The sequence below is a fragment of the Penicillium paradoxum genome, assembly GCF_028828445.1.
Source record: "Penicillium paradoxum strain IBT 22861 chromosome Unknown utg000004l_segment0_segment0, whole genome shotgun sequence".
Lineage (NCBI taxonomy): Eukaryota > Fungi > Ascomycota > Eurotiomycetes > Eurotiales > Aspergillaceae > Penicillium > Penicillium paradoxum.
Window position 1 is genome coordinate 696,921 of NW_026643182.1, and position 20,611 is coordinate 717,531.

At 48.1% G+C, this 20,611-nt stretch overlaps 9 protein-coding genes across 9 annotated transcripts, besides 3 other annotated features; 4 read left to right on the plus strand and 5 right to left on the minus strand.

Moving 5' to 3' along the window:
- Positions 1 to 17: 17 nt before the first annotated feature.
- Positions 18 to 707, plus strand: N7457_004006 (ankyrin repeat domain-containing protein; the record flags this gene model as incomplete). The annotated part of the gene is made up of 1 exon (XM_057175051.1): positions 18 to 707. One exon carries the CDS (start codon positions 18 to 20, stop codon positions 705 to 707), a length of 690 nt encoding a protein of 229 aa, XP_057032098.1.
- A 464-nt stretch (positions 708 to 1,171) lies between these two features.
- N7457_004007 (uncharacterized protein) lies at positions 1,172 to 3,442 on the minus strand (the record flags this gene model as incomplete). Its single annotated transcript, XM_057175052.1, has 4 exons — positions 1,172 to 1,180; positions 1,241 to 1,597; positions 1,673 to 1,844; positions 1,902 to 3,442. The coding sequence occupies 4 exons, from the start codon at positions 3,440 to 3,442 to the stop codon at positions 1,172 to 1,174; spliced, it is 2,079 nt and encodes a 692-aa protein (XP_057032099.1).
- Positions 3,443 to 3,726: 284 nt separating this feature from the next.
- On the plus strand, positions 3,727 to 5,207 carry N7457_004008 (uncharacterized protein; the record flags this gene model as incomplete). Its single annotated transcript, XM_057175053.1, has 2 exons — positions 3,727 to 4,116; positions 4,164 to 5,207. 2 exons carry the CDS (start codon positions 3,727 to 3,729, stop codon positions 5,205 to 5,207), a joined length of 1,434 nt encoding a protein of 477 aa, XP_057032100.1.
- A 4,875-nt stretch (positions 5,208 to 10,082) lies between these two features.
- Positions 10,083 to 10,402: a sequence feature (Protein overlapping with rRNA (N7457_004009, KAJ5782235.1) was converted to a misc_feature.).
- A 166-nt stretch (positions 10,403 to 10,568) lies between these two features.
- Positions 10,569 to 10,667: a sequence feature (Protein overlapping with rRNA (N7457_004009, KAJ5782235.1) was converted to a misc_feature.).
- A 106-nt stretch (positions 10,668 to 10,773) lies between these two features.
- Positions 10,774 to 10,822: a sequence feature (Protein overlapping with rRNA (N7457_004009, KAJ5782235.1) was converted to a misc_feature.).
- Positions 10,823 to 11,042: 220 nt separating this feature from the next.
- On the minus strand, positions 11,043 to 11,495 carry N7457_004010 (uncharacterized protein; the record flags this gene model as incomplete). Its single annotated transcript, XM_057175055.1, has 2 exons — positions 11,043 to 11,202; positions 11,278 to 11,495. The coding sequence occupies 2 exons, from the start codon at positions 11,493 to 11,495 to the stop codon at positions 11,043 to 11,045; spliced, it is 378 nt and encodes a 125-aa protein (XP_057032102.1).
- Positions 11,496 to 11,797: 302 nt separating this feature from the next.
- On the minus strand, positions 11,798 to 12,339 carry N7457_004011 (uncharacterized protein; the record flags this gene model as incomplete). Its single annotated transcript, XM_057175056.1, has 3 exons — positions 11,798 to 11,897; positions 11,952 to 12,284; positions 12,335 to 12,339. 3 exons carry the CDS (start codon positions 12,337 to 12,339, stop codon positions 11,798 to 11,800), a joined length of 438 nt encoding a protein of 145 aa, XP_057032103.1.
- A 378-nt stretch (positions 12,340 to 12,717) lies between these two features.
- On the plus strand, positions 12,718 to 13,655 carry N7457_004012 (uncharacterized protein; the record flags this gene model as incomplete). The annotated part of the gene is made up of 2 exons (XM_057175057.1): positions 12,718 to 12,849; positions 12,942 to 13,655. The coding sequence occupies 2 exons, from the start codon at positions 12,718 to 12,720 to the stop codon at positions 13,653 to 13,655; spliced, it is 846 nt and encodes a 281-aa protein (XP_057032104.1).
- Positions 13,656 to 14,244: 589 nt separating this feature from the next.
- Positions 14,245 to 16,357, plus strand: N7457_004013 (Zn(II)2Cys6 transcription factor; the record flags this gene model as incomplete). The annotated part of the gene is made up of 2 exons (XM_057175058.1): positions 14,245 to 14,601; positions 14,663 to 16,357. The coding sequence occupies 2 exons, from the start codon at positions 14,245 to 14,247 to the stop codon at positions 16,355 to 16,357; spliced, it is 2,052 nt and encodes a 683-aa protein (XP_057032105.1).
- Positions 16,358 to 16,564: 207 nt separating this feature from the next.
- Positions 16,565 to 17,823, minus strand: N7457_004014 (tyrosinase family protein; the record flags this gene model as incomplete). The annotated part of the gene is made up of 4 exons (XM_057175059.1): positions 16,565 to 16,822; positions 16,879 to 17,269; positions 17,340 to 17,654; positions 17,714 to 17,823. 4 exons carry the CDS (start codon positions 17,821 to 17,823, stop codon positions 16,565 to 16,567), a joined length of 1,074 nt encoding a protein of 357 aa, XP_057032106.1.
- A 643-nt stretch (positions 17,824 to 18,466) lies between these two features.
- On the minus strand, positions 18,467 to 19,821 carry N7457_004015 (MCT family MFS transporter; the record flags this gene model as incomplete). Its single annotated transcript, XM_057175060.1, has 2 exons — positions 18,467 to 19,429; positions 19,483 to 19,821. 2 exons carry the CDS (start codon positions 19,819 to 19,821, stop codon positions 18,467 to 18,469), a joined length of 1,302 nt encoding a protein of 433 aa, XP_057032107.1.
- Positions 19,822 to 20,611: the final 790 nt, after the last annotated feature.

Here is a 20,611-nt window from a genome sequence, read left to right on the forward strand (position 1 = left end):
AAGCCCGAGTACAAAGGATGGACTCTGCAAACTCAGAAACATGGTGTCAATTGGAAGCAATAGATAACAAAGAAGATGATAACGACGTCCGTCTCCTCCCTGCGGCAAAATACGGATGGCAGGGTCTCGTGGAAACTCTTCCTAAACAAGGCGTCATTGCAAATTGCCCTCAACGCAAGGGGAAAAGAGGGCACGCGGGATTGACCTGTGCTGCTGATCACGGCCATGAGGGCGTTGTCCGGCTTCTGGTGGAGTACAGAGGCGACTTGGAGACCCGAAACCAATCAACTGGTCTTGTTAGAGGGCTTGATAAAACTTCATCATCCTGGGCGGCGGGGAGTGGGAATGTAGGAGTGGAGCAATATCTACTAGAGGCTGGGGCGGACCCTAATGGTGGAGAGAAAGATGGTCGTCTTACACCGCTTGCCGTTGCAGCTGTCCGTGGATATGAGGATGTTGTTTGGGTATTACTGGAAAAGGAAAATATCGCGTTAGATCGCAAAGGAACTCCAGATGGTCGGACTGTATTGTCACATTCTACGGAGTATGGACAGCAGGACATTATCATCCGTCTATTGGAGAAAGGTGCGGATTCGAACTCGGGAGATTTTGTCGGCAGGAGGCCTCTATTCTGGGCTGGAAAACAAAGTCACAGAGCGACTGTTGGAATTTTATTGACATGGTGCGAACGTGAATCAACTGGATGAGAGGTATAGCATACTCTCGCAGTGTTCACCAGGAGAGCGAACACCACTTTCTACGCCATTTATAATGGTCAAGGCGATGTGAGGGACCTCTTTCTGCAAAAGGGTGCCAATGTTAACCACTACGATGATCAGAACCGGACACCCCTAGCCTGGGCGATATTCAGAGGTCATGCATGTATCAGCGGTCGAAGTCTTGCTGGAGAATGGTGCCAATTCAGAAACAGGGAGAATTGTAGGGATGTCCTTGTGTGAATATGCGCAAATGCAACTCGGGGGGAGAAATTCACCAGCTCATTCTGGGTTTGTGGAAATTCATCAGCTGCTCCAAAAGGCTGCTTCAAAAGGCGAGCCAGTCTCATCTGGTAGCTTCTTCTAAAGCTTTCCCGCGATTTGGAAATGATAACCTTTCTTCCCTGTTTGAGATTACATTATTCATGTAAAGATTCCGAGCCTCCGGCTGGGGTCTATAGCATCTATATACAGTTAGCCTTCTGCATCAACTTTGGCATGGAGCCACCTTATTTGGAACATACCTTTGCGCTTTTTTTGGAGGAATTTTTGTCTTCTTTGTCCCTATATATCGTATTGTCATTGATATACATGTCAAGTTCTCGCGTGATCTCAGGGCCTTCTTGTTGCTGCTGTCTAGTCTCTTCTTCTAGGACTTCAATGTAATCAAAATCATGATCACTACTGTCAATGATACCCGCGGTATGGAATTGGGGCGCAGAAGGTATTCCATCTTCTTTCCCTTCCTCATTTCCGGTGGTGATGGGCGCATATGCGGCATTTGTCCCCTGATCCTCTGGCTCTTTGAACTCTCGGCTCAGACCGATGACTTCGTCAATTTGCACCGTTGAAAGCGCCTTCAAAATGATGAAGGTGTCTGCCTAGATGGAGTGTTAGCAATAACAGTCAGATCGGAAGATATATGAGTCTGATTATGAACTAGAATAAACTCATACCTCTTCCTTGAAAGGATATCCCAGATCTAAAATTGCATCGATATGTACCAAGCCCCTAGGAAGCCTAGTCTTCCCTTTCCGCGGACAGGGGTTCTCTTCGTTGAGCGTGCCAATACCAGTATTAGCCTCTTGTCCGTAATGCGGGGACTCTTTGGACTGGGTCTTGAGTTGACTACCGCTTTTTGTCAGCCAGAGAAGCTTTGTTTCCTGTTCATGCACGACTACTCACTGTCTCTCCATGTGATGTTCCAGTAAGTCGGCCCGATGGAAGGTATTGTTGCAATCAAGGTGCGAGCACCGGTAAAATTCCTTGTTATGATAAACTTGCTGATGACTGTGGGAGGTTTCCTCATGGGCGTAGACCTTGTTGCAACCGGGATATCCACAAGCGCGGACACGTGTGCCCGCCTTTGCTTTATTAATGCCATGAGTGGTGGGGTTATGAGAAATAGGGTGTTCTAGGACTGTCGTTTCTGACATATCGTATGAAAGCGATGATTCTGGGAGATGGTTTTCATCTGGGCTTATAGAGACGTCAGGGTCATTATCAAATTTAGCATCGAACCCATCTTCATCCTCGTAGTCAGATTGTGATAGACCACCTTCCGACTTTTTCGATGTGGAAGACTCGTCATCTTGATCTAAACCAGACTGTGGCAAAGCAAAAAGTGCGAGCTCTTGAAGGTGTCGGCCAAGGTGACGCTCGAGCAATCTCCCAGAGTTGACAGATAGGCCACAGAGAGGACAGTCCACTGAAACGCCTGAATCCTGGGGAATTGAATGCTCATCTTTTAAATGGATGTACCACTGGCGACGGCTTTCCCAGAGCCGGTGCGGCGTTCGGCAGTCATTGAAAACACATACGTACGGCATAAGGTCATGAAGCACATGTCGCGCCCATGAGTGCTTGTTCTCAATGATGATGAGTATGAAACAATATGGGCATTCGAAAGGGTCACCATTCAATGAATCTTTTGGGGCAGGTGGTATAATCGGACCACTTCCACCCCCAATGAGCGTTCTGCTGTACGAAGTTTGTGAAGCGATAGACTGCATATCGAAGTAGTCTTCGACTGGTTTCTCAACAAATTCCGTCGCAACTGTCTCCGATAGCATCGCAGACTGACTGTCGTCACGATCGTTGATGACCTGATCTAGCCCCTGTGCAAGTTTGAAATGATGTCGTTCACGGTATCGTAGAGTGGCCCGGCGCTGGGATATTGCTAGACCCAGGCGGTCTATGATAATACTATCCAGGTGAGGGTATTTGTTCTCCACATGCTGTCGGTCAAATGGTTCAAATACAGCCGTGTCAGATCGTTTAACTCCCACAAGTCTATCGTGCTGTGCTGGCCTTCGTATTGACATTGAGTTCTGGAAGAGGATATTGATTGTGTCCCGCAGAGAATGGAAAATTGCTTGGATCTCAGTTCGACCTTCATCTTCGCTGTCATCCGAGTCACTGGAAAAGCCTTCCTTGAAGCCAGGCTCATACAGAAAACTTTGAAGATCTTGAATTGTTCTTTGTAGTCGACCGAGAACACGTAATGTCTGGTCCTTGAGATGAGAGGCATCGCGCAATCGATAATCCAGCGACGACTGGCCCGTCTGGTGAGCTCCTATATTTGCTGTCCAGACCCGCAAACGTCCTAGCTCATCGGTCCATAAGTCTGGCAAGATATCAGATTGATATTCTTCGAGTTCTGCAGAAACTATGACATCGTCAAGCTGTTTGAGGCAGGTTTGTATGATGGATGATATTGTGGTCATTTTGCGCAAAGAAGTGACTAACACGCATCGAACAATTATGAAAAGATGATAACGGGCAGTTAGAATCAACAGCCAAGAAGTTTTGGAGTTGATTTTCCCGAGTGTCCAAGCTGTGAACCGTCGCATACGGGGACATTGGCAGGGAGCGTAAGCGGGGTTTGTGGCTGAGGGGCACAAATACCCATCTGCACCTCTTCGAAAACTACTTAAAGGATCTCTATTCACACTTTCTCAAAGTCGAATCTGGGTTCTTGGGAAATCTTGCCCCATTGCGCAGGTCCGGAATGGAAGCCGCTGGGGTTGCGCTCGCGATCCTGCCACTGATCATCAACCAAATCGACAACTACGTCCAGGGTATTGAGACCCTTGGTGATTTTCGAACCAAGAGGTATCGAAGAAAGCTAGATTACTATGCCACACATCTTGGATCTCAGCAAGCGGTTTTTATCAACACATTAGAACGCTCTCTGGAGGGCGTCCTTGAGTACGAGGATGGGGTGGATGGATTTTCAAATGAGGAAATTCAGGTCCTTTGGGAGAAACCAAGTGTACAATCCGTTCTACAAACAAAACTCGGGCGAAATTATACGCCGCTCCTCCGAACTATGAGACAACTTTCATTGCTTCTGGAGACGTTGTCTCGAAAGCTGGGTTGGGATAAGATGCCAATAGAGGTATGCGCTTGAGATGGCTGGCTTTTCAGATCTGGCCATGGCCACAGCTTTGCCCATCGCACATACTGACTAATCTTATTGTGATTTCCAAGACTGCAATACAGAAATCTTGGAGTGATTCGAGCGCTTTCAACAGAGAAGTGAAGAAGTTCAAGGACATATTCTCTAAAGGCATCTACGAGAGTATACTCAATCAAATAAACGCCGCCAACGAGCAACTAGCCAAGCTCATGGAACAATCTGATCATCAAAACCGGATACAAAAGAAAAGGATATCAAAACGCCCCCTACAGCGACTCAAGCGAAATCGAAGGCTTGCACAAAGTTTACACAATGCCATCCTCAAAGGCCAAAGTTGGAAATGTCCCTGCCGTGATCAACATACCATTCATTTCTTCCTTGATATTTCGTTTCTTGAAAGCACTAAGATGAGCACAGAGGTACCCAATTCCCGTTTTCGCATGCTTTTTGCGTCTCCTCAATCCATCGAACACGGTGGAACTTTTGAATCATCGTCTACTGTCCTTCAGGCCCAAATGAATGGTGCATTTTTCTTCAGCCAAAAAGAACGTCTTACCATGGCTGTCAATCTTGCATATGGCGTGCTTGAGCTGCACGGAAACTGGCTGAAATCTCTCTGGCGAGCCCGTGATATTATGTTCATCCGACAACCGACAAACAGCCTTGGTCATCCTGCCTTGGTGTTGAGTCTTTCTAATACAATGGAAATATCAACACTGTGCAGAGATACAGCCACTTCGTCACTGGTTCAAAATGAAATACTCTTCCCTTTGGGACTTATTCTTGTTGAGCTATCCCTTTGTCAACCTCTGGAATTACTCCGTATAGCAGACGACTATGATGAAAATGAAGCGAATGCCAATCTCAAGACAGCTTCACGCTTGCTGCAGTACGTGGAGTCGCAGAGTGGTCCGCTATACGTCGAAGTCGTGGAGCAATGCTTATTTTGGCGCTGGAAAACGGGCTGCACCTTGGAAGATGAGAACATACAAGATGAAATTTACCAACGCATCGTCTTCCCACTGGTTGTGAATTTAAAGAACTTTGTTGGAATGTCGTCAAGGCAGTGAATAATGTACATATTGGTATTCCTCCAAGCCATTCCGATCTGGACGGTGCGAATAATACGGGGCTCTTGGAAACAAGCGACAGAAGGAAAGGATAGAAGCTGTGATCCATACATAGGCCCCCAAAAGGGAGATATCCCGTCACCCTCAATGCATCGGCTGAAATTGTCATCAAGCCACTTAGGTACTCAACGATCTCCTTGTCGTCACCGAGCCGGCTAAACTCCCACTTTGTCTCTCTGTATACCTTCTAATTTTTACGATACATACAATTGTCCCACTGCCTCCGCACTATTTTTGTAATTCCCAAAGGCAAAATGCACCCGGACAACCAAGACGGACTCACTTGGGATGAGAGTGGACTAGACTCCGTGCCAGTCTGGGCCCGAGAGCCGAAGGTGCAAAATATCGCAAGTGTATGTCGCGGGAGACTCCATGTAGGGGGTTCGGAAACTTGCGAGGTCGCCCTTTTTGCTGAGGGTGCATTCCACAGACTATATTTGATTCGAAACAGAAAGTGCTAATTGCTCATGAGGGTTGAGGGTCTCACATCCTGTTTGTCCTCACTATAAAGCACTGGGGGAACTTACAACGCTACGTGTCTTCGCTGCACGACAGATGTCCCAGTGCCAGAGGTGATCGCTTTTGATGACTCGGCAAATAAGGACATCGGATTCGAATGAATTTTGATGGAGCTTATGCCAGGTGTCCCGGCATACAAGAAATGGCGGACTTGGAATGTGTTCCAGAGAACGGCGCTTGTTCAAAGAATAGGCTCTCTTCAAGCGCAGACATTCTGCCACAGTCACTGCGGATCAGGAACCTGAACGGGCAATGAACTCGAGCAGCTGGATAATGAGGAAAGAACGACTTGTATCGGATTCATCTGCTGGAATACGAACAGACCCAGTTACGGAGATTTTACAATAAGCCCATGTGTCAACTTTGAACGGTCTGAGATACTGAAGCTCAAGATAGCGCATTGAAGCAGGATCTTGCCGGGGCAGTTGTTTTTTGTCGTGGCTAGGGCTTCCATCTGAAGCAGATTGCGCAATGGATTGACGCGGTAGAGAAGGGTAAATTTCCTAAATTGATGGAGACCTTAGAGGCAGGCCTGGGAATTTCGCAGCAGAAAGCACCTGGATGGCACACGATGTATGGATAGAGTACTCATTTCATAATGATAGTGAGATCGCTATTTTCGTGTTCTCTGATCTGAGGATACCCGTATTATGCGTAGTCCTCGTACTGTCCTCGTGATGGCCTCGCGAAAATTTGAGCTGTCCTCGAAGCGGATATGCATATAGCTCGAGGTCCCTGCGAGGAAACCTCGAGGACATTTTCGAAAATGCACCGACGGAGAAAGACCACCTTCTTGGAACCACCGCCACTCACTTTCTTGCCTGCACAGTTAATATAACTCACAGACTCCAGAATTTCCCTTTCTGTTAATTAGAGCTAGCTGCAAATAAAATACTCTCGTAGAATGTCCAAACAACACCCTTCCAACATTGGACCTACACCTGACGCAAACAATCGCCAGTGTCCTTATAGACGTTGACATAATACTTCTTGAACTTTCTAGTTTTGAGCTTCGCGTGAAACATGACGTCGTGTTCTTCACAGTTTCGTCCGTTAGTTTCGGGCAGGCGAAAGAATGCCCAGGTAGTGGTGAGAGTTGCTAAGACAAACCAGGAAAAGCCCGTTTTCCCTGTTAGGTTGTGAGCTAAAATTCATTTCCAAAAATGTAATGAAAACAGACCATTCCAGTTCCAGGCAAGAGGATTTATCGTATAAGGTTGCATGACGTTGGTAACGATTTGCGCTAAGTAGTAGGAATTTCGGGCCACCACAACGGTCTTAGACCTCAATTGGGTGGACGAAACTTCAGCTGCAATACACCGTGTACCTGTCTCGATCTGTCCTTGAAAAAAGATTCACCTACTAGGAGGGGCCCGAGGGCGAGGAGGAAGAGCAACCGTGACTAGCCATCGCTAGTCAATTTCTGCAGAGGTGGAAGGCACAGACACAAGATTACAGGCGCGAGAGCTGGGTTAGATTCTGATGCGTTCAACAGTGCGCCAAAGGGTGAAGCAAGATCCTTTCGGGGTCATGAGACTTTTCTTTCGGGTGGGCAGGCTCGCCTTCAGAGCAAAGAGGGAGCGACTCTGAGCGCGCCAGGTAGCGAGCACCTTCCCTCTGTGCCATCACCTTCACCCTCAGGCATCCAACACTTCCCAAGAGCTTTCTCCCAGACCACAGAATATACCCCCTGTCTTCGTGGGACTCAGTCCTCACGCTCTGTCCTTTCCCCCGGCTATCTCAGAAACATCGAACTGAGTACCATCAACAACCCTCGACTGTACTATGTAAGATCCTGATATGGTCGACTCTCTTCGAGTCCAACTGGAGCACTACGGTTCCGTGGTTGAACTTCCGAACACCTCCTCAAGCCCCATCTTGACCTCACAGACCAAGGTATCTACCCCCAGTCTCACTGCATAGACAGGCTGGCCAGGCTCCCCTCGGAGTTGCTCATTCAGATCTGTCATCTGCTCTCGTCCGTTCATCTTGTTTGCCTTTGCCTTTGCAATCATCGCCTCCATGCCCTCTTCCGGACAAATTATCGATTTCCTACTCTGAGGAGTGACAGGCTGTCAATATTTATCCGACTAGAAAGAGATCTTCCAGAATACTTTGCTTGCGATGTTTGCAACTTTCTTCATCGATATGATGGCTCTGAGAGCTTTAGAATCAGTAGATTGGTCTATCGCATATCTAATCAACTTCCCTATATTAGGAAAGGATATTACTAGCGAGCAGAGTTTATCGTAGGCTCCTCGATCAGTATAAGATCCCATCGTGGTGTGGTTTTGCTTATTCGGGAAGTCGGCTTTCTTTTCTCCACATCAAACTTACGATAAGAAGATACTGGTACGGTCCTCGTTCTAGAATAACACTAATTCTCTTACTTTTACGTAAGTTTTTGAACGCGGATATCCTTAGAAAGAAGATCACTTACTATCGTAGGTCTACCGAAATATCAGATTGCTCTTTTCAATCAACGCCTAAATATGTCTAGAGCCACTCGGAGTCCATATAAGAATGTAGGATATTATGCTTTATGACCTATAGCGGGATTCAAAGATTGAAAATCCGGCTGTGCCACCTCCTATGTGGTCCTGCGAAATATGCAGGCATACCCCACTTAAGCGGCAAGCCCCTGAGATTGAGTCTATGCACAATAGGGAGAGGTCCTCTTTTCCTTTTACTTGTCGCAGATGCAATACAGTCGCTTTGATTGAATTCCGGAGGATAGATTCCAGGCTTGCCCTAGTTATGACAAGATGAATCAATGTTGGTGCTGGTATTGACAGAGATGATCCTCTGTGGAAAATCCACACTTGGGCGTTCGATCATGGCACGCCGCACGATGCGTGACAAGCTTCCATCTTCGCTGAGGCTCCAAAGCCCTCGGGAATGCTTCGAAAACACGGCGTCACTGTCGTTCGAAGACTTATGGTCTCGCAACATATTCTATCTTCGTGATGAACGATACAAAAAGGGGAAGCTTTCATCTATGAAACAAAACTCTGCTTTTGGCACCTCTCATACAAAGAGCCATCGGAATTTTGCTGAAATCCTAAGAGAGTCGGATTTCAATCGAGGGTATGAATGAATCCAAGAGGAAAAAAAGGGTATCTGAGACGGACCTGTCATCAAATCACCTACTGATATCAGCTGCCACTAGGGCACCCGCAATCCCCTTCCTTCTCCTGCTTTTCTCTCATGCTGGATTGTTTAGCTAAATGTTGCTACGTCATTGCTCTGATCTTCTTTATGAGATTTTGGCTCCCGCAACTGGGGGTCTCACGGTTGCTATGTGCCAGAACTAATGCCCCAATTTGACGATTCCAATTTTGATAATTTGACAATAGATATCACCACCACCCTATGTATGTTAACTTTCAGCAGATCAGATTCAGCAAAACCTGGGTATCAGTACGAAATTTCTGCAATGAAAAAACATTGTCTGGAGAAGGGCTATCGATTCAAAGCGAAGGAGAACGTTGGTTGGTTGGGAAGGGAGAGAACTACGTCAAGGCAGGAATACATGGTACAAGACAAAGTAGACCTAGTACGGTGTGCACTTTTTTGGCCTAGCGGTCAGTGTCTCTACAAACTAGATGAGACTGATCTATCTACAGAAGTGGGCGTAGACATGCAAACATGCCAACGAAAGAGCTTTGACCAAGAATTTGAAATGGGACCTTCGAGTTTTTCTCTCCTGCAGAGAGGCTAGCTGTGCATGCTAGTGCTGCAATCGCTTCTTGTGTTCCTAAACGTATGGGGGCTATGTGCAATGCCGAGAGGCAAACTATTCCAAGGGAAAGGTTTGACCCAATGATGCCTCAATATGAAAAGAGAAGAGAGAAAAAAAAAGATCAAAAAAAGAGGGAAAAAAGGATGATGCCGCCTAGCCCGGGAATTGAACCCGGATCTATTGAGCCCTCCATCCTCCGCCATCAGTTATTACAACTACCCGTAGGTAGGCTCACCCCGGCAGAAGACCCAGGGAGGGTCGTGACTCCTCGAGCGCCCTAACCATCAGGCCAACTAGGATCTTGACACTCGCTCTATGTGGGGTCTGTATTAGAGAACAGCCAATAAAGCGCTCCAATGGCCACGTTGAGAGCCACAGATCCAGGGTTGTCCACGGGTAGAATGTTGGTGTCTATGTGAAGCCCACATTTACTCCGTACAAGAACACCCGTTGGTCAGAAATCCAATCAATTCGACAAGGGTCCGACGTGCCACAGTGGGGTATGTACTGTTTTCCAAGTTTGGTATGGCTTCCAATTGGGATTTCTTACAGATTATTTCTTGTCGGGGGTAGAGAATATCGCGGGAGGGGAATATGATCCGCATATCCAAAAGAATAGATATATTTATTGGCTAGGAAACATAGTGAATAGTATTTTCAACAGCTTACAAAGTACATACGACCACAGGGTGTGGAAAACAGGGCTTCCCGTCCGCTCAGCCGTACTTAAGCCACACGCCGGTGAGTTAGTAGTTGGGTGGGTGACCACCAGCGAATCCTCACTGTTGTATGTTTTTGCTTTTGCTTTTTTGTCCTATTCTTTGTTACGGAAGGGTAGGGATGTTAAAAATCAGTCATGTAAGCGCCAAGAACTGTATGTTTTAGAATTAGGCAATATCTAATCTATTGGTACCCTAAGGCTTAGTTAAAGATGACTTGCGGGTGGTTCACCCTAAACTTAAAATTTGAACCCTATAATCTCTTCTATACCTCTATCGTATGATTATAACTACCATAACATCGAATACATACGACCATAGGGTGTGGAAAATAGGGCTTCCCGTCCGCTCAGCCGTACTCAAGCCACACGCCGGTGAGTTAGTAGTTGGGTGGGTGACCACCAGCGAATCCTCACTGTTGTATGTTTTTTGCCTTTGTTCTTTTTGTCCTTGGCTCTTATGTGTCGGTTAAGTGGTGGTGAGTTAGTAACCTTGAAACGGTTGTTGTTTACCCAAAGGGGTGTAGTGCAATGGACCAATGTATTGTCGTCTATGTCCATAATGCCGCTTGGTAAAGACAACAGGAAAGTAAAATTGTACAAAAGGAAGCGTAAACCTCGGGGGGAGGAAATGAATGGGACAAATATATGCTGGAATTCAATTAGTTATATGTGGTACACAGTTCCAATCATACGAATGCTCGAGTATAATATTGGCTGGAAACCCAATCCATGAGGCACATGCAGGTAAGTGATTATTTACAAAGAGATCGAATCTCATAGGCTTCAGATGCAGTTAGGCAAGGAAGGCTTGGAGACGCTGCTTGTCCAGGATTTCCGCTTCCACCAATCTTCCCGTTTCAGTGACTTTTCCGTTCACTTGCTGATATCGTACCAGGGCGGGAATGTTCTTGGTACTCCACACTGTTCGGTAGACATTTTGAAGATTAATCCATCTTGGAAACATCAGCTCGATGCTCACAGAACAACTATTTCGTAAATTCAGAGGTGAAATCCACGGCAAAACTTACTCGGGCTTTTGTCCAACCTCAATGATAGCTAATTCCGGTGCATCATTCTCGGCAAATGCCTTGTTGATATGTGGCAAGGCATCCCGTACGTCTGGGCACCAGGGTTGCTTGGTAACGGGGTCTGTGGAAGATATGAAGGCAATGAACAACTTTGAGTTTGGACTCAGCGCCAGTTCCTTCGCCGAGTTTGGGAGTGTGAAATTCTTGACGATTGGCATTTTCGTGGTCTTCGTATATACGTTCCGAATTGGGCTCGGAATTTCTAGCAAAAGATATGGCAAGGGAATCTCAAATTATGATTCAAACGTAAAGGTTTCCGTAAGCATTTACAATGATCAGACGTGAGGCAATTGTGGCTTTTCCAGGTTCCTGGAATCCTGGTCCCGTGACTAAGCATATCCATTGTCCACTGCACTTGTTCTGCGTTTTCACAAAGAGCCAACTGGTGGCCCTGCAAAAGGAAATTGTCCCATGGGATCGACCTCATCGTGTTTATGTCCGCCGTCGAACTGTTTGCTTCTTAATTCAGCTTTACCCAGAAGCCCTCGGTAGACTCGTCGGGCCACAAAGTCTCGCAGAGTTCACGCGCGCGCGCCCAGTCATCATATTCACCATCAGTACTATACAACATTAGCATAAATCCTTTCGATATATGTGCTATGGATGTAACATACCCAATGTCAACGTTCTTTGGTGCTAACATCCAAGCCCTCAGAAGGATGGATGAAACGACATCATCGTACGGCTTTCGAGCTGTCTTGCAGAAAGCCCAAGCGCCCGGCTCACAGAGTACAAACGGCTCGTGTGCGTGTTCCCCGATTCCGTTCAGATAGATTCCGTCGTCGCAATTCGCCACTACCGATGTGATCTTGCCGTCATACTGGGTTGGGCCGCTAAGGGGGATTTTGGCTTCTTCGATGATTTTGCGGACAGCTTCGATCAGCTGCACCCAAGCCCTCTGCCATTCAGGAGTGTCCCAGCCGACGATGGTATAGTAGTGTGTGTAGCTTTATTGTGTCAGTAAATCGGATTGCGGGCGATAATTCACTTGACCGACCCCATATTGTTGGCCCAAACGATGTGGTTGTCTTGAAACTGGATAACTTAAAAGATGTGCCCATAAATATCAAGAGCGTGGACTGGATGTGGAGTTGAAGAGATGAAGAAGTGGGATGGAAGTCAAGTAGATTCGGGGTAGGAAGGGAGGGGCAGGGTCCAGCGTCAGATCCTACACCACAACGTTGGACCCAATTTAGTCTCCGTTTTTGTGAATTCTCTAAATCAACTACAGAGGTTTAGCAGATCTCCCTTTACAAGAGAATATTTTGCCCGTAATCAGGTGTTAAAGTCCGCATACAGCTGTCTACATATGGTAAAAAGAAGAGCAACGAGCAGAAGATGTGTCTATCAGATAGTCATCTAGGATAAAACTTAGGCATGATGTGCTTGTCAGATGCCAACCTGCTTTACAGTCCAAATTCTTATTCAACTCCTTCATCTTCACTCCTCATCGTGCAACCCAAGTCCACCACCCAAGGAACAGACGCACAGTCCTCAACGGAGATGGCCGAAGTGAGTAGACACAGGCAAGCCTGAACCGGGATAAGAGGCCAGGCATGGTTGGGACTATTTGGCTAATGATAAATCCGTTTCCCATTACATAGTCCACCACAATCGACGAGCTGACAGTCAATGATATCGCAACCGCCGATGGCGTAGTTGATGAGCCCTGCTTGGCTCCACAACTTCACCGGGCTCTCGACGATTTAGAAACAGCAGTCTATTCTGTGAACTGTTTTCAAACCACCTCACACTTTCTACACGCATTTTCACAACTTGATGCGCAACCGCTAGACATCCAGAGAGCCGTGGAAAGAGTGACCCAATTTGCGCAAGCTCAGGACTACCAAGCGGCCGTCGATGTCCAAAAAGCGCAAGCAACATTTGGCGCTCTGTCAAATCAAGACCAGTACGACTTGATGCGCTATTATGGAGAAGACCTTCTCGTTTATCTCGAGATCACCATTCCCTCGGACTTGTCACACGACCCTACACAGCCATTCAATGATCTGCAAGTCTCGGTGTTTGACATTGAAAACCTCCATCGCGCGCTTGCCCGGGTACGTGGAGTGGAGGCAAACATGGCCGATGTATTTTTCAGGCTACCCTCCATCCAGGGTCTGATGCGGAAGAATCGGGAAGAAGAACTTCGCCTGTTAAAATTGCGCACCGCAGCTGAGAACTTGCTCTGTGAGCAATTCCTGGCCCTAAGTCGGGGTGAACAAGACCTGCTCTGGTTGTGGTATGAGAATACTTTGAGGGCTAGTGGAATACAAAAGGACAAGAATGCGGAACCTCCCTACTCAGTTACGCGCTGAGGCCGCGGCAGCAATGTAAATGAATGCGTAAGGGCCCAGATTTTGCTATTTTCAAACGTTCAATGGTGCTGGTAGGCAAAGAGGAAACATTTTTACATTTTTACTAAGAATTGTACCGTCTCAAACATAGGAGGCTCTGGACCTCTGGTAGATATTGCGAAATATCTTCAATCTGATAATAATTTCCGCGACCCATAGTTTTGCATTCATGCTCGTTAGAGGGCAGATTAAGACATTCTCCAGAGAGGCCTTACGGGCAATGCCTGAACCTGACGCCTTCCGTGGGCCGACCAGATTGCCTCAAATCCATGTACCTCCAGTTGCCTGGCAGGACCTCCGTGTATAGTTGGAAACAGCGTTAGTAACTAGCTCTTGGGTCCTCATTAGACGAGAAAGCGTGTATATCTATGCGGCTCGTATAACTCGGGTGGATTGCAATGGGGCTTACCCTTTTGGGAACGACCTTCGGGGTTAGCAAGTGGCACGGACCTCGGTGAAAGGTACCTAAACTGTCTTAACTCCGAGAGTCATTCTATTCTCTTGCTTCTTCTCCGGCCATCTAAGACGAAAATCCAACAAGAAAAAGCAGATGAGCTCGGCCATCCAGCGCAAGCGGAAACGTCCGCTTCTCTCCTGTGTGGAATGCCGGCGACGAAAGATTGGCTGCGATCGCGAGGATCCTTGTGGCCGATGCGCAAAGGCCGAGATGCCCTGTGTGTATCAGACCCAGGATAACGAGCTGGGCAGTCGGCCATCGATCCCATCTGGAGTCGCGATACGTCGGGCGGTCGCACCCCCGCCGGCGTTGAATTCGCCCATGACCAGTCAGACGGGGTCAGCCGTGGAACGAGACCAGCATGAACCTCCACCAACCGGGGAAGTCCGCGGGATCTTGTCCAAAGCCCGTCTGTTAGGTACTACCCACACTATCAACACTTATCGGGAGGTTGGTAGCTTCGATATCTTTACTTTGGAGCATTTATATATGAAGCTAATATCACGGTTAGTGCGATGTGATGTACACCGACACAGTCCACGAGGTAGTGGCCTTTGACACCCAGGCTCTTATCGGTGCTGCAAAGAGGTTGGCTCGGGCGATGAAAAATCGTCCAGTCGTCCCATTTCTCACGGCTGCCGATGCTATTGAGAGTCTCCCGTCCCGGCAGATGGTTGACACGTTGGTAGACAACTATCTCCGGGTCATCGAGGGTCCATTCCGCATCTTCCACATTCCAACATTTCGTCGGGAATATGAGGCCTTTTGGGCCAGTCCGCCGAGTACTACCACAGTCTTTGTTCTTAACTTGCTGTTAGTAATCTCCATTGGGGCTCGATTCTGGCACGACATGACTGTGGAAGCGCAGCTCCGGCCCGACGCTCGCCGGTGGGTTGAAACCGCTCAGGTGTGGTCATCAAACCTGCACAAAGAGCTTGCGACTCTTGCTGGGCTCCAGGCTCAATGCCTGCTCTCGCTCGCAAGACAATTCTATCAGGTCAAACCGCAGCTGGTGTGGCTTGCTCAAGGGACGCTTCTGCGGGCCGCCATTTTTATGGGGTTGCACCGGGATGGACGTTATTTTCCCCAGTTGTCTTTCTTCCAGGCTGAGATGCGGCGTCGTCTCTGGACAACTATTCTGGAGTTGGAGGTCCAATCCATGATGGACACTGGTATGACGCCAATGTTGGGCTTAAAGGACTTTGATAGCAAACCCCCGTTGAATCTGAACGATGAGGATTTTGACAGCACGACCACGCTTCCTCCACAGTCCAGGCCGGCCTCGGAGTGGACTCAAAGTTCGTTGCAACTCTTTCTTCGCCAGTCTCTGGAGGTTAGAATGGAAATTGTCTGTCTAGTGAATAACTCATTTTCTGAGCCGTCATATGAGGATATTCTACAATGGACCGGCACACTGTCCACACTCCATGGCGATATCAGTCGAACCATGGCCCAAACAACTCCTGGGGATCCCCTTGCTCATCACCCTAATGCTCTCGATCAAAACCACCTTAAATACATGACTCGACGGTTTTTCCTAGCGCTACATCGGCCGTTCGCTGTAAAGGCATTTCATAATCCCAAATACTATTACTCCCGCAAGGTTTGCGTCGATAACGCTCTACTACTTCTCACACCGGAAGCAGATCCTGATTTCGACAGGCTCTTACACGTCTCTTTGAGTATTTTCCGATATACTATGCATCATGCGGCCACTATTCTCTGCTTTGATATGATCGCACAAATCAAGGAAGACCGGTCGGAGAATAGCCTTTTGTCCTTTCACCAGGAAAGCCGGGCTACGATGCTCGAAACCGTCAGAGGTATTGGCCGGATCACAGAGCGGCGCCTCCGCTTTGGGGAAACGAATGTGAAAAGTCACATTTTCCTTCATATGGCAATCGCCCAGATTGACGCGATGCAAAAAGGCCTGGAAATCAGGCCTCGGATCTTGGCGGCGTCAAAGCAAAGTGCCGAGAAAGCGTTGAATGTCCTGAAAGAGCAGAGCGACCTGCCTCTTGAAGCAACGGAAGTTGATTATTCCCGATTTGAAAACCTCGAAACAAGACAGTCCAGCGCCGAGAGTAGCCTCAATCCGTTTAAAAGCCTAAACCCAGGTGATATTGATTATGACCTGGGCAATGCGACCAGTTGGCTCTTTCCCGGCTGGGAGCAAGCATATTACTCATTGAGACCCTTTGAATGAGGAATAACGGAATGATGTTTTTATTCAGTATCAATTGCTCTGCCTACTCAACGCTACCTTGTAACTGAATATTCTAACTCTGCGCAAAGAAAGCATTCAGACACAGTTCCAACATAGTATAGCAATTTCCGATGTTTGAGAGAATATACTACACATCCTCTCAGGGCTCAGCTCGTATCCCAGCAACGATCATCTCCGTATATACTGTTACTCATACCGATAGCAGTATCCATTCCGCGTGGGGTCCATCATTTTTACCATTTGCCGCGCGGCTCCCAAGACCCCGAACTCAACATATGTATCCATCGTCACGTCAGGCGTCTGTTGCCCATACCAGATGGTTGAACTCCCATTGACCGCATACCGACGAGTCGCCTCATCCTCCGCCTGCCAGATCGCCCACAGTCGATCCACCTGGCCATGGAACAGCATGAAGGCAGGATCAGCTGGCGATGCGAAAAAGTCCTGCAGTGCGGGGCCCGTAGTCGCATGGCCGCCTCCATGAAGGCCCAACCCCCCACTGAAGGTGGATTCATAGTCATGACCTGCTGGAAATCAATGATATTGGTCGTGGCCAGTAGTTGATCGACTGCTGTTTGATTGGTATATCTGGTTGCAATCCAATCATTCAAGCTGCGAGTGAAGCACCGAGGATTGGATGCAAATGCATTTTCTGGAAGAGACGGTGCAAAAGCCATGCTAAAGTCAAGCGGGCCGAGGGTCAGCTGCATGTCCTTGAAGGGGCCGGATAAGACGCATCCACCACCAGTCCCGGGTGGGAGCTCTTCTTTGCCGATATATACTGCTGTTATGTTTGGGTCATAGGCCCCATCTCCAGAAAGTGAAGTGTCGCTGCCGTCAAAGATGGGGCTATCGGAGAGATTACCTGCCCAGAGCGGCCAATCCCAATACCTTTTTCCCTTCATTTAGCTACAGTTCCCAGAGCAGGTCATGTCTAGCCCTTTCAATCAGGAGGACTTACGGGAGGTAGCCCTTGTATCCGCACTCGTTGCGGAGGGCTTCTTCCCAGAGCCAGATGTAATGACGATGCCATGCAAGGAAGATGCCGCTGACATGCATAGAAAGAGTCATGTTGATGTGAGTTCTACCGCGGTGTCTATTGTAAGCCGACTGTATGCCATATTCACAGGGGTGAAGGGGAAGACCATACGCCACGAAATCTCCCATCCGGTTGACCACACCGGGGTACGACGCAGTGGGAAGTACAGGGTCCTTGTCTAGCATACATTGGACTGCAGCGATGTAATCTCGCCGCTGAGACTTTTTCAATGATCCCCTGAGATAAATATGTCAGAAAGATGCCTAACCTGGGGATTTAGCTCTAGGTTACTGTACCACTCCTTGCGGACTGCTGTGTTGGTCTTCGTACATCTTTTGAGGGCCATGGGAACTCCAAGAGCAACGCCCATAAACAGTGGGAGCACGAAAAGAATGATGAGCCTCATGATGGAGAAACTTGGGGCTCCCAAGGAAGGCTGATGAATAAACGATATGTTCTTCAATTCGTGCGCAGCTGTTTCCATCTTTAAATACTTCGATTCGGCAGTATCAAATTTCCAGCTCGGTCGTCCAGCGGAGCAAACCAAGTCTCGGGCAGACATTCTTCTCCGGTTTGAGCTTCTACTCCGTAGTATTACTCGTATCGTGTATTGCTCTTGCTGCTAGTGGCAGCATCCATTCAACTAGTAAGCACTTGTGGGAACCTTGGAGTTAGATTGGAGTTAAGTGAGCAAAGGATCACCGGGTGTCATTGCCTGTTTAGAAGCATACGAGGTTGCCACAATATAATAGGCAGTGTTAGACGATGCGGCGTCGACTGCAGATATTTACCCCTTGGCTATTGGCCCTCACGGCCAAAGGGTCTAGAGATACGCAGAATCTGGGGCCTCTCTGTTATTTACCGGGAAACAACGTCGGTGATAAATATTCAAGAGCGATTCGGGTGCATAAACCCCAATAGCAGAGCGAAGGTTCGGATATCACCGCAGAAAGAATACATTTGATTAGCCAAAAAAATATTTGATCTGGGATTTTGGTAGCTCCATGTAAAAGTGGCGATGTTCTATTAAATGATGGATATTGAGTGTATTAAAACTTGGAAATCATCGCTTTCCCACACAGTCGCTTCACCACCACCACCAACAAGGCCCCTATCACAATCACCGCGCCACTCAAGATGGAGGTCTGCAGATACCCACCATACCGAGATACCAGAACTCCACTGATCGGGGTCCCGATCAAGGCTCCAAAAGACACGCAGAACATTCCTAGCCCCATGTAAGTCCCGATATTACGCGGATCCGGAGTCACCTGGGCGAAGCACGCCGATAGCATCGAGACGACTGCACCAGAGGTAAATCCGTAGATGGCCGAATAGACAATGATGGCTGCGGGCGTGGTTGCGCGCGTCCAGCAGAAGCTGATAATCCCAGTCGCTAGCCCCGCCAGACCGAGGACGGTAAAGCGTCCAAGAGATCGATCTGCAAGAATACCTAATATAATTCGACCGCAGAATGAGGCTCCATTCAAAATCGCGACTAGATTCTGAGACATGGCCGGGGACATGCCATGCTCGATCGCATAGTTCGGGAGGTAGAACATGGGAATAAAGAGACCCATGGTCAGGAGAAAATTGCAGCCAATTAGTCCCACAAAACTGGGCTGCTGGAATGCAGACCACAGGATCAGCCTTTTCTTTCGCGGGGGTAGCCGGGGGCGTAAGGCGAGGGTGGACGGGACGATGACCACTAGGATGATAAAGCCACAAGCCCGCACGCTCCACGCGAATCCGATCGATGAATTGTCGAGTAACTGCGTCAGCACGATTGGGAAGATGATTCCCCCCACAGACGACCCACCCACGGCAAGCCCCATGGCGGCACCACGATTTTTGAGGAAGTAATGGCCGACGGCTGCGAGGCCCGGGGCCATCAGCATCCCCGCAGCTATGCCTTCCAATACGCCCTGTGCGAGCATGAACTGGTAATACTCCTTGCACAGACTGGTCATCATCACCGAAAAGACGAACAAGATAGAACTGGGCCACACCACCTAGTCATGGCGATTAGTATATATTTTCATTCTCAAGGGAATGGGGAGCATACCTTTGATCCATATCGATCAAATAACGGACCGCCAATGAGAGTAGCGGCAAAGAGGAAGAACACTTGTAATGAGCCCAACCAAGAAATTTCGTCAGGCGTTCGGTTCGCCAGCTGATGATACTGGTAATATTCTTGGTATACACCGAATGCATTGATGTATCCGAAGGAACAGAACATTAAACCTGCAGCACTGGCGGCGACTGACCAGGCTCTCGCGCCCCCATCTGGGAAATCCGGTGCCCAGCCCAAGCTACTGCCCGGTTTCGTTGTATTCGGGTCCTGAGATCCTGGTGCTTTCTCGCTGTCTATCTGCCCGTTGGCGGGATCTTCTGAAGACATGTTAGTGGAGAGACGAGGGCTCGCGTAATTCCTCACAGATACCGTAGGATTCACAGATTCAATGGATTAAGCTGCAATAAGTATCAACACTATAGGGTCAAAAATGAGGCCCTCGGCCGAGCGCGGGCATCGGGGCGGACATAAGAACGGGGTAAACGGGCATGGAACGGGGCGGACGAGGGACGGAGATGACGGGCAGCGAACCGCCCGTAATTAATAGGCAGTGTAGGTCGTCTTCATCCGACAGCTGAGTTGCGATGAGCATACTTTGTGGATATACGCCACATTCTGATGCCAGTTCATCATTTTTCTTCAGTCATCGCTTGTGAATATCGGCTGGATGCCCAGATACTGAAAAGGTCAGACTAATTTACAACTGTATCGCCTGCACTTATTCTACATATTGCTTTAGCTTCCTGTTCGGATAAACTTTTATGGCCAGCCCCTGATTGTCCTACCTCCGTGTTTGAATCGAGACCAGTCTAGATGTCATATCATATCTGATCAATTTCATCCGGACATGGTTTAGATATTTAGTTAAGATGGTGGGGTATAGAGTGATTTGGCTGAACTTCTGGCCCCGGTCCAAAAAATACAATCGACGTCATGACTTTGAATGTCAACTTTAACGGTTGGTCTCAAATGTGAATGTCGATTCGACTTCCCTACGGAGTAAACGGATCTGAAAGCCACTACACAATGACACTCAACCGCTCATTAAAATCAATGACGGATGAATAGTCCTAGCCTGGGCGTTGTCCTAAGTAAGATAACGGCTGCGAGCGATCCA